We start from the raw sequence: 12,755 nt of genomic DNA, 5'->3' as shown, positions 1-12,755 counted from the left end.
GTTTGAAATCAAGTATGCTATCCATTATTACTACTTAGCCTACATATGTTAAATAACAAATAATAAAAGACATTATAGTGAATCCCAAATTCCCTTTCTTGCATTACTTTCCCAAGTTGGTAGAATCTCTCACTGTTTTTGCCCAGCATCAAATGAAAAGCCTCCAGAAGAGAGTTGCATATATAGATATGTATGTACATGTATATATGTACATATCTGATTATGTACATATATGTGTACATGCATGTTATATATGTACATACATGATTTTAATATTCAATATTAAGTATTCAATTGAAACATTACTTTCTATTGCATAAAAAACCTTGATTAAATTATAAACTTTTATTTGTAATAGCCAAATAAAAGCAGAAAATAAAAGATGAAGAAAATTCAGGCTAAAAAGGTATTTAGGAAAAATTTTGAATTTTTCTGTAAAGTAGTGTTGACAGAAGCTTATCATTTTTCTGACCAATAGTTGAAGACTTTACTAGATTACTAAAACCATTTAATATTAGTTCATTACTGTCTTATCAATGTCAAAGTGTGACAACAACTGACAAAACCTGTGTAGTTAGGCTGCAGATTTATCATTCCACTGGACCTAAGTCAGTTGGAAAGTAGATGGATTGACTTTTAGATCTTAATCCAAAAGGTTTGCAATATCACATTCCAGTTAGCAGACAAGTGCTCCTGAACTTGCATGCGTAGATGCCAGCAAACAAAACATGGTCTGAGATACAAAGATGGATATACTCCCTTTGAAGAAGGGCAGACTGGTTAGTGCCATAAATATATCAATCTGTTAAAGAGTAATCAGTTGATAATAAATGAATCAGGTTTATTTACAAAGACTACATTTTTAAGTCTTGACACGGTGCAAAGAACAATAGAAGAGGTAGTGGAAATAGTTTATTTAATGGGAAATATGTTGTCTCCTTTTCTGGTAGCTGACTAGAAATTGTGCTTCTGCTTAGTGTGTATTGTCTATGTCTTTGTCTTTGACTAGGCAGCATGGCTACAAAATTATGACCTCAAGAAAGCATTCTTTGAACTTGTCAGAATGTTGTTTCTTTTGGTGACAGTGCCCCCATCTCTCAAAACTAAGGCATCTCACATAATCAGCTAAATGAATAGTGACAGCTAACATTTTGTATTTAAACCCCTGTCAGTGTTTAAACATAAAAAGCTTGATGCAAAATAAATCAAACACAGTGATTTGCAAGTGAAACATTTTGTACAAAAAAAAAAAAAAAAAGTCTAACATAGTTGGATTAAATCCGATCTCTTTTTAGCTTATAAAATACTATAACTTTAAATGAATTTGAAAAAGCTAGAGTTTAAAATTGAATTGCTAATCTGCTGTGCATATAATCGAAGTTACCACATGCGTTCATAACCTTAAAAGCTTCGTTAAAGAGAATTGTGCATTAACTATGTTGGACGGACCCTTTTCTACTTTTCATCTTTCCGAAGTGCTTGCTTCACTGTTTTTAGAAAGAATTTGACTTTTTTTTTTCAGTCCCCACTACCTACCTGGCACACAGATTCAATGCAGTTTTGAAAGAACGTCAGTAGACCACATCGTTTATTCCATTTTGAAAACAAAAATCAATATACCTATAAAGTGACCTATAAATTAGAGCTGGCTCACACAATGTTTGTTCAGTGCTGCCTTTCTGAATGCACCCTTTGCATTTTTTCTTCACCTCTGTGTTTGAACTGCAGTCTCGGTAAGAAGCTCATTAGGGGACATTAGGGACTGGAGCTAACCAGAATTCCAGAGCTTGCTTTGCTCTTATTAATGCATAGTAGAGTAGAATGCATTTAAATATTTCATAGATATTCAGTAATTTGTGTGTAATCGTCTTGTTAGCAGACCAGTAGAAGTAGAACAGGCCTGTGAAATGGTGTTAGTGATTGCATGTGTAATTTACAGACCTTTGCCATCAGAAAGCATATTATTGTTGGCTAGTATGAAGCTGTGAAATAGAACCACCGATAAGTAAAAAAAGAAACTTAATAAAGGTTTTGTAACAAGCATCTTCAGGGATAACAACCCCACTTGGTCATTTTGAAGCAGCTATAATTTATGACATAGGCAATATATCAAATGCATAAGATAGTATTATGGAGCATTCATATGAAAAGGGTATTTGCAACATTAGTTCCAACTTCCTGCAAGGGACATGATTAAATGATTAATGAAATGTCCCTTTGCATATGCATTTTGAAACAGCAATTAGGCACTGACTGAGAAAAATCCACCAATCCTCTCATTTTTCAGTATTATCTCATTCTTGATTTATAAATCATAGAGAATTTTTGAACAGCAATATGTAGTACCTGAGATAGTTATAAAAGCATAAAAGAGAATAATTTGGGCACAAAATAGTCACAAATACATACATTCATAATTTAATATTAATATTCAGCCTATTTATTTAGTCTTAGTACATTGTATTTATATCCAACACTATTTCTGTACTTTGATTGGCATAATTAAGTAGGGAGAATGAATAGGCACTATTATTTTACATATCACTGGTAAACAATAGCAGCGAAAGGAGAAGGGAGATGTGGCAGAGGTATGTATGTGTTTTTCAAGTTCTCAGTAATCCACTGGAGGCTGTTCTATAAATGATCATTGAAGGGCTGCAAGCTAGCCTATAATTACAGGAAAGAAAGTGGCAGCTCTGGCATTTCATAACTATGTGTCCTCGAAAAGTGCTTTGTGAGTTTGTCACCAATGATAATTTAGATAGAGGCTCATTACTGAACATCACAACACTTTAAAAACCTTTCGCCTTCATACAGGAGAATAAAGGACTATTTTAATGACAAGGTTCTTTTGTGTCCCACTGAAAAATTCAATCAAGACAAAACCTCATTGACTGTTATTGTAGTCTATAGTCTCTATTCTAATAAGAGCTGTATAGATAAATTGAATAGGTTTCTAAGACCCAAATATATAATGCAAACATTTTATACATTTTTTAGTTCTTTAAGTATAGGATAATTATCACTAAGATGTACACAAGTATAAAAAATAACCTCTCTAAAAGTGATTTTATGCAAAAATAAACATGTTCTGCAGCATATATTTTTTCTTATGAAGCTGTGTATTCTACTTATCGTGTTCCATTTACATTCTAGTCTTTGTGGATAGCTACAGCACTTTTAAAAAACATTCCTCATTTAGACAGATTGTGGGATAAATACGTGCGTGTTCCCCGAGAGTTCATAGTGAAAACACCCATAAGAAAAATACAACGATATTCAAGTTAAGAATACAATGACCGTGGTAGTCCACTGATAGAACACGATCTCATTGTTATTAAAATGTTGGTGAAAACTCTGAAGCACAACTTTTAAATATCTCGTCAATTAGGAATCAGGGACACTTTACATCATAAGCTAACCTCCAGTTTAACATTCATGCCTCCTTTCCGGAAAGAGTGAGTGAATTCTAGTGGAGTTACAATTAGGTTCACGGGAGAGCTGAGCGGAGCGGAGCTGGGGGCAGACAGGGGCAGTGCAGGTGCCGCTCCTGCCTTGAACCCCACACCTCAGACTTGACCTGAGGCACCTCGCGCTTTGAGTCCACAGTTTCCCTTCAACCCGGATGACGATTGTGACCAGAGACAGGCAAGTCTGTTGTTGCGATCAGTGAGGATGCATTAAAACGGACGGATTTAATTTTTCAAGGGAAGGGGCAGACTAGAACAAAGGTTTCCAATTGCCGAACCTAGATCTACTAACAAATAAACCTACTTGTTTATAAATTAGTTCTTTCTCAGAAACTTCAATTCAATTCTTATATCAATATGTTGCATATGTATCTGTCTATATACGTTCTTCATTACTCACTTCAAGAAACTTTTGTTGGTATAGTTTCAAGATGTTCCTTTTCCCCCTACTGTGCAGGGAAATATGACTTCAGTGTAGTGCGTTCGAAGTGGAGCATGTACTACTGAGACACACACTGTTTAACTTTCTGTTTTGTGTCTTGTGTTTGTTTAGGCACCTTAACAATGAACATGCGTTAGATGACCGGAGCACGGCCCAGTGCCGAGTGCAAATGCAGGTGGTCCAACAGTTAGAAATACAGGTTTGTCAGATGCTAACGTCATGGCCTCCTCTCTCATGTTTCTGGTGGGTTACATTGAGTACTGGGCACTTTCTGAGTCTTTTAACACAATGCCTAATAGCAGTACATGGAATTTTAGATTGTTTATAATGATGGCAACACTTGATAACTCGGGATGGATGGATATCGCTTAATGTACTTACCATGTAGACATATAACCTTTAGATTACATAATCTGTATTTGGAGATCCAAAAAGAGTCAAATCTCAGTTTTTCCCAATTGTGGTTATACCAAACCCCACCTCCCAACCCCGCAATTGGATGTGATTTTATTGCGGAGACAGTTTTTACATGAACTAATCATGATTTTTTCCCCCCATTAGATTGTATTGTATAGCAAAAATCTTTATAGCATCATGCCTGTAGCATATTACTCTGAGAAAAACCTTTTCCTTTTCTATCTTTGGTGTATTTTTAATTAAAGAACTTGCAAAAAATTTTAAGACTTGTCTGTACTGGAGTTATGACTGCAAATAATTTATAATATCACAGTTAATAATGTATTATATCAAGTGCTGCTAATTTAAGTTAAAACAGTTTAGTTAACATTGAAACAGCATTTAGCCAAAAATAAATAGAACTCATAAAACAGGTCAGAAGCGGTTATATCACTGTATCATTCTTACTAGTCTTGTCCTACCCTTTAAGGCTTCTTCTAGTGTTTCAATGTAAAGATGTTTTTTTCTCAATCAGACCCATACTTTGTGTTATTGAATTAAACATACAATTTAAACTTTTCTTCACACTTTACAACATCTTGATGTGTTTTAAACCCATCATGTTGTAGCTTTTTCCCCAGAGCGCTGTTAAACAATGTTTATTTTGACTTGCAACATAATCAAGGACACATAACTGGCATAATTAGTGATGTCGTTTTAAAAAACTTTCTGTAAACCTGTTTGCCACCTAGAAAAGGTGGAGTAAAACATAAAAGTTCAGCTGATGAAGACACAGTCTGCAGTGTGACCAATTATGTCCTTTTTTTTTCTTTTCTTTGCTTTTCTGCTGTGTCTGACTGATGGAAAAGTAAGGTCCGACACGTGTAATGAGACCCAGTGCAAGTAGAGAAGCCGACTTCGTGGCAGAGTTCAGCATTTCCCACTGCCTGGTCTCTGTCACTCTGTTGAATTAGATTGATGACGGCAGATTGGAGGGGGCACTAACTGGACCTCAGTGGGAATGCATGAAGTGCGGGGACAACCCTGGCAGGCACTTCGCTTTGAGAACCCTTCACCCCTTCACAGCTGTTGGCTCCAGTCCATCGCTAACAGTGTCCACAGGACTTTAAAGAGACACCATGGGTCTTCTAATTTATGGTTTTAGTAACTTGTTACTGTCAAGACAACGGTGACCTCAATTCTCTTATTGACAAAAAGATGAAGTGTTATTTGTTTTCTCTGACCTTTTAACATAAGGAAAGCTATCCAAGTTTCCCCCCCTTCCTAGCTAAAGTTGCGCTTCCTCCCAGCTAAGTTCCTACGGACACAGACTTTTATATGCAGGAATCATTACTCTGAGACAAGCTCAATGATAAGATGTATCACCGCGATAAAATGGCTGTATCAGTCATTTCTAAAATGCTTCTGATCTCACTCGTTCTTAACAGCTTTCTAAAGAACGAGAACGTCTTCAAGCGATGATGACCCACTTGCACATGCGACCCTCAGAACCCAAACCATCTCCCAAACCTGTAAGTGCATATTGCTTTATAAACAGTAAATAGCTCTGCTGATGTAACACAGTGAGAAAATGAACAATTTAGTGACAGCTAGAAAACAACGAGAGTGATGAAAAATATGGCAATAAAATGAAAGTAAAATGCAATTGCTTGTCAAATTGTATGTTTCTTTTAAAGTAATGCTATCTTTTACAAAATCTATCCAATCTGCACCATGGGTGACGCTAAACAAAGTACACCTATCAGTGCACAAATCACTGCCTTGCGGCTGAAGCAAGAGAATATCTTTCTGTGATAGGTTTACAGATATTAACAGGAAACCCACTTTGAGCAACCTGAAAAGCAGGAACAGTACAAATCACAAATAGAAAGGTATGTGGTATGCCGACGAGGACTTCGATCAATCATAACATACATACAAATAGATTTTTTTAATCAAATATTTTCTCAAAAATGTCATAGTATTTTCATAGTCAATTTTCTTCCATTTCTTTGGTGGTTATTTCCGTTAAGTTGTATTTCACATATTAATGTGTTTTGCTAGATAGTACACATATTGTTAATTTAGACAGCTTATGGCAAAGGAAAATGGGTGATTATAGAACATAATAACTGTCGTTTCCCTAAAAAATATATAAAATTGAAGCACAACCTGATAATGTTGTCAGGTACACAGACTGTTGAAAAGAATATACTTTACCTCACTCTGCAAATGTTTGCTCAGAAACTTAAAGTAATCAGCTGGGTAACCGGTTTAATGAAAGTTTGGGGGCTATGCTTTAATAAGTCTCCTATATAGCCTGATGATTAGTGAATACCAGCTTTGACTCTCCCTCCATTTCTTCAGGAAAAAACAATCATTTGGTTTTGTAGTAGGAGGGAAGATAAAAGACAGACTACATTCTACGAGTTTTCTCCTAGTATCTCTGACATCACTCATTGATTAATATTATTCAAAATTTACTTTTTTGTATAAAGAACATGTTTCCTTAAACAGTGCTAAGGTATTAGAGTTTTTGTCTTTGTGCTACACTTAAGTGTAGGGTACTGCAAACACATTTTAATAGAAAGAAAGGAGAAATGTATCATTTGAATCTGACATATTACTTTTTTAAACTCTATAATGGCTAAGTTTTTAATTAAAAAAATAAACTTTTGAAGATCTTTTTGACCCTTTATTTATGAATTTTTTCCATAAGGTTCCCCCCCCCTCATTGCTTCTATAGTATAATGTAGATAATCACAAAACAGAATAATTGTCTCATAAATCCATCAGGAATCTGCAGCTTGTTCTTTTCCAATTAATTATTCAATCAGTAAATTTTTAAAAACTCTAGCAGCATGGTTACATCTACACTAATAAAGAATTTTCAGCCTATAATCCACAACAGAACCTGAATGAATAATGTAATTGAAGTATTACATTACATAAACCACACATGAAAGAATTGCTAATTGCGTTTGATGGTGGGCAATTAATATAGAATCTTAGATGAGCGATTTAAAATGAAACCACAGTTTAAAGTTCCCTTTGGAACTAGCAATATCTGAAGTGAGCAACTGCGCTACTGGCCTCAAATTGGTTTCAAAGAAGAGTGGTCAATACACACACCCTTAAAAATACCCTAAAGTTTACACACTGTACAAAAGAAGCTTCAAAATTGATATAATAGTAGATATTTATGGTCTCATGTGCTGTGGCTCAGTTGAGACGGCCCACACATTTGATAAATATTAATAGCAAGAATTTATTACCAAAGAGAAATGAGCTCTGTTGGTTCATCACTGCACCCTTAACAGCTATCAGTACATGAACACAAGGTGCAACCGCACTGTCTATTATATGACCCCATTTACTCTCTGAATGGTACTTCATTAAATGGTACCTTTTGGCCATGCTATGGATGGATGAAAATCAAAGTTATCAAGGCTGCGAGTCCTGAATAATGAGTTTCACCCAACCTTGACTATATTCTGATGAGCTGATGTGGCTAAGTGCTGATCCTGGCTTTTACATGCTTCCTTTTAGTTAGTAATAAATTCTATTTTATCAGTTTGTGATTGCACACTTCCAAACATGGTATGCTTATTATTGCAGGATGGCGGGATAAGCTACCATAACAGTGTAAACATGAGTAGTTTGCAGAGAAAAAGATGTATTTCTCCTGTTTTCATAACTTTTACCATGTCCACAAAACGTTCAGTGTCCTGTCAAGTATTCATCAAGATAGATCTCCCCTTGATTTGCAATGTTGGCATTTTTTTTTTCCTGGCCTCAGAATATGACATTTTATTCTGGTTTATGATTTCTAAAAGTGACTATGTAACCATTTAACTGAGTTGGTTAAGTATGGAGGAGAGCTTTGTTTTTCTGTCTTCTCTTTCTAATTTTAACGTACAGTTACGCAATGCTGATGATAAGATCTAAATCATGACTAATTAGGCATTCTGGTGTTGATTTGAAAAAAAATAAAACATCGTTTGCAGCATCGCACACATCGCTGCCTGGGCACCTTCCTGCATTTCTCAGACCAGAGGTGTTTTTGTACACCCTGAGGAAGCTTACACCAGTGGCTTTTTTGCACTGAAGACGATTTTGTTTGAATATGTAGTAAATGTATTAAGTGCAGCATTTAGTAGCATTATCTCAGCTTTTATTTATGTGTGTAACAAAGAATTCCCAGCCCAGTCTGCTGGCTTAGAGTGCGAACAGAATAACAGTTTGTGGTTTATTGGGAACAGATGCACTTGGGGATGCCTTCAGGGTGCCAGTCGTTATTATTAGACTGCTAATGTGCTTCTTCTGGCTGCTGCCCAAGAAAGAAGAACAATTAGCTGGCATATGTTAATTTTTGTTTCCCTAACAAATCTCTCTACTGACTAAATGTGTAAAACAAATCCACAAAGAAAGATCAATCAATGCTGTACACATCATTTTCTCCCCATTAAAAAAAGGTTTATCTTAAGAAGCGTATTTGGGATTTGAAAAGGCAGGTGTTACTAAATTACATATAAAAGCTGAATATTCTCTATTTAGCCACTAAGCAGCGACTTCATAGAGGAGCAGAACAATTACAACTAGTTTTCTTGCTTGGTTGCATAGATTACTGCATAAAATGAAAGGTCAGTAGATTACCTCTTATGAATATCATTTGACTATATGGCAGAAATCTTTTTATGTGCTGCCCTACGTAAAATTTTTTGCTAATTGGATGCTATTTATGACAAAGGTGTGTAGTAAATATGACAGAGATGATATGGGGTTTTTGATCACGAAGAGGAGGGCTTTTCTGAGGGGCGTGTTGAAGGGCACACCGTTAAACAGCTCGCATACATTCTCACCTTTTTCCTTTTTTCTACCCTGACACCCACTTTCCAGGGTACATCAGCCTTAAGTGACACTGTAATCATAAATTGAAAATGATACTTCCAGAGGAATTGGCAAACTTGACATTTCATTATATTTGTTAACACATGCCACAAATGATTGTTAGTGAGGAAATTCCATTTCCCTCTCTCCATCTCCAATCAGATTTAATTTGAAAATTTTCAGCCTCCTCCGGCTAATTTGCAATTAAGACAATTTTGTTTGAATATGTAGTAATGTCATTACCATTCCACCAAATTAGCAAGGAGACTAAAGGTCAGTGTAAAATTTTCCAGCTGACTGGAGCCTCTCAGCTGAGATTTGGGACTATGGAGGGGGAAAAAAAAAATCCGGGCAGCAACAGAATAGCAACTTATTTTGAATCCGATTGGCTGGAAACATTGCATCCTTCATTATTGCTGTTGTTGTTGCTTCACTGGGGGCTAGGCCTGTTTAACAACAGGGGCAGTCGGTAATCGGCAACTGGCTTTTATTTAAGAAAATGTACTTTCCCTGAAGTCTGGCAGGACAAGAAGGAGTTAGTCCTAAATAACATTGCCAGAGATTATTAGATAACCTCTAACAGCATCCTCTAATTAGAGTTCTTATGATACAATTTCATCCTGTAATTAGTTGAGATTGGCTGCTTCATTTTGCAGCTTATTAGTGGCAACACAGCTGTAGAAGTGAATCCACTCTCATTTGTCAAACCTTTTTAAGTCTTTTTCTCTTGTCTCTACCTTTTTCCTGCCCTTCTCTTGGGCCTTTGCAGCTAAATCTGGTGTCTAGTGTCACCATGTCGAAGAACATGTTGGAGACATCCCCACAGAGCTTACCTCAAACCCCTACCACACCAACGGCCCCAGTCACCCCGATTACCCAGGGACCCTCAGTAATCACCCCCGCCAGTGTGCCCAATGTGGGAGCCATACGAAGGCGACATTCAGACAAATACAACATTCCCATGTCATCAGGTAGGATATCAATGCTCGGTAGAGCTCTTTTACTTTGGGAGAGGAAAACGGAAGCTGAAGCAACTGTAGAGGAGCCATGCCAGAGCACATGAAGACTCAGTCATGATTTATGGAGTGATAATTGTTTTATTCCTGGTAAAGGCGGAGAGGGGTGATTCCCTAAGCACATTATGATGGATTGTTCTCAGTGGTTGTTCGGGAAAGAAAGCTCTCCCCATTAGAGACAGGGAGAGATGTGTTGTCCAGATAGCCCGTATTATCACCTCCATTCAAGGAGATCCTTTGATCTCCAAGGGAAGGCTGCATCAATACAGCACCTGCACGGAATGCTGTGTGAGAAGAGCCACTGGAAATGTGTAGGCAGCACCGCGGCTTAATGCTAGACAGTTCAGGTGCTACCTAAATCAAACCCCGCCACAGCTCCTCAGGTCTACCCGCTGCTGAGCCTCAGATGCAGGTGACGGTCAAGTTTGCATGGGACACAAATGTACCTTCTCCCCCTTTCTCACCCTCTCCCTCCTCCCCTCACCCTGCACCCTTGCCCCCTGGGCATCTGGATAATCACAGCCACACATTGTACCTCTTAGTAGCTCAGAGCCCCCTTGTTACAGAAAGTGGAGTTATTTTCAAGATGGGCGCTTTGAGGGGTTTGTGTTCTCTTTGTTAGAGGTCCACAGATGCCTAGAGATCACCCTGTGGCTCTTTAAGAAGTATTAGATGAGGAAAGGAAAGATTATGGTGCGGGGGGGTAAAGTCCACATAAGAACATGCGTAGACCAGCCGCTTTCCAGAGGACCTGGCTGCTGGGAAAATGCCCGGGCCAGCTGGTGATGCAGGCAAACAACAGGGGGACGGTGCACTGGCACTTTCCCTCGGAAATGGCCTTTTTCATGGAATTCAATTCCACTGTCATGCTTTGTGCCTCCACCCGTCAGGGGCTTTCTCACGGCCTCACCTCACCAGTGCCAGGGGAAAATAGGAAACATCAATGCTCTAGACCCGGCTTGCTAGCAGCATTAACGCCTCGTCTCTTATTTTCATAGAGATCGCCCCAAACTACGAATTTTATAAAAACGCAGATGTCAGACCTCCATTTACGTATGCAACCCTCATAAGGCAGGTGAGTGGAAGGAAAACTAACTTTGCCCCATTCATTGAAAAGTCATCAATGCTTCAAGCGAGGCTTGGATGAGACCATGTCATCGAGTCTACTTAGGAAACCATTATTTTTTGTCACTCCCGTACCTTGTCTCATTTCAGGCTATCATGGAGTCATCTGACAGGCAGTTAACACTTAATGAAATTTACAGCTGGTTTACGCGGACCTTTGCTTACTTCCGGCGGAATGCAGCAACTTGGAAGGTAACTCCTTTTCCTGGCAGTTGGCAGTGTTCAGAGGCCTCGCACCATGCCTTGCAGATAGCACAAGGAACATTTATTTACATGACATAAGCAGATTAGTATCTGCGTCCCCTCTTTTTAACCTGCCTCTTGAATGGAATGAATTCTCTCTCTCAAAATGACAAGTGAAAGAATAATTTTGCCTCTGATATAGTTTTCTAATTTGGTGCAATTAATAGCTGAGGCTTGGCAGAGAAACGAGGGCCTGACACACTAATTACAGTGTGAGCACTCAATCATCAACACCTTTGTTAGTCGCACGATATTACTTTTTCTCTTGCATATTATTGGCTAATTAGTTTGAAAAATGTCTGTTTGGCTTGTGCAACAAATGGAGGCTGTAGGTTTTGTCTTGGTCTGCGCCTTTTGTACACATCATACCTCATCCTCCAGACTGAAGCTGCCATGGAGTGAGGTCCGTGGCTACTCAGCTGGAACTAAAAGAAAGTAAAGTGAATATTATCCTGTCAGAACATAAATGCAGTTTATTTACTTAGACAAAGGGGTTCATCTATATCCCTGTCCAAACAACTTCATTGTCTGGATCCTACAAGGAGCTAAAAAAAAAAAAAATGTTAGTTCTGTGTATCTATTTTTGGAAAAGAGCAATGTCTGGAAAGATAAGGGCACTCAGCACAGACTAAGTGAACTGTTTTATTTTCATTTCAAAAAGCAGTCAGAAACATCAATTAGCCACAAGCCATTTGGTACAAAAGGGGAAAATGTTTGTAGCAGAGAAGAATAGAAGCAGCAAAGCACTCATCAGCATACTAAGAATTTTAGACTGTGAGATACACTAAAGTGAATTAATTTGGATTTAAAATGTAAATTAATCTGGCAAGTGATTACAGATACATGGGTGTGAGGCTCAGAATGCTTTTAATTTACAAAATGTTTAGATGTTATTAGTTGCTACAGTATGTGGTGCTGTAAATGAGTGTAATTGTTTTATTTATGCACAGTTACTGGTTAGGTATTTTATAGGATGAAAATCTCAGTGACAATCTGTGGAATATATGTTTTGGAGGTTTTTCAGTAAGTAATATTTATGCCGAAGGTTTACATTTTCTTTTGTTACTCATTAGAGAATTTAGTGAATGTTCTGTCATTTGATTTACTGAGAGAAATTTTAAAAGAAATGAAAGGTGATTTAATATCTTAGCTTGGTCTCATCTCCACAGCTCG

At 37.6% G+C, this 12,755-nt stretch overlaps 1 protein-coding gene across 2 annotated transcripts in view; it reads left to right on the top strand.

The window, feature by feature from the left end:
• The window catches only part of FOXP2 (forkhead box P2), a 709,145-nt gene that overhangs the window by 660,482 nt on the left and 35,908 nt on the right, over positions 1–12,755 (top strand). For both annotated transcript variants that reach the window (XM_079786232.1, XM_079786231.1), the window contains 5 exons: positions 4,024–4,111; positions 5,757–5,840; positions 9,968–10,169; positions 11,213–11,289; positions 11,430–11,531. In XM_079786232.1, the coding sequence (XP_079642358.1) occupies positions 4,024–4,111; positions 5,757–5,840; positions 9,968–10,169; positions 11,213–11,289; positions 11,430–11,531 (553 nt within the window). The remainder of the gene's footprint in view (positions 1–4,023; positions 4,112–5,756; positions 5,841–9,967; positions 10,170–11,212; positions 11,290–11,429; positions 11,532–12,755) is intronic.

The sequence above is a fragment of the Cnephaeus nilssonii genome (genome assembly GCF_951640355.1).
Source record: "Cnephaeus nilssonii genome assembly, chromosome: 12".
NCBI classification, from domain to species: domain Eukaryota; kingdom Metazoa; phylum Chordata; class Mammalia; order Chiroptera; family Vespertilionidae; genus Cnephaeus; species Cnephaeus nilssonii.
This window is presented reverse-complemented; position numbering and strand designations above follow the sequence as displayed.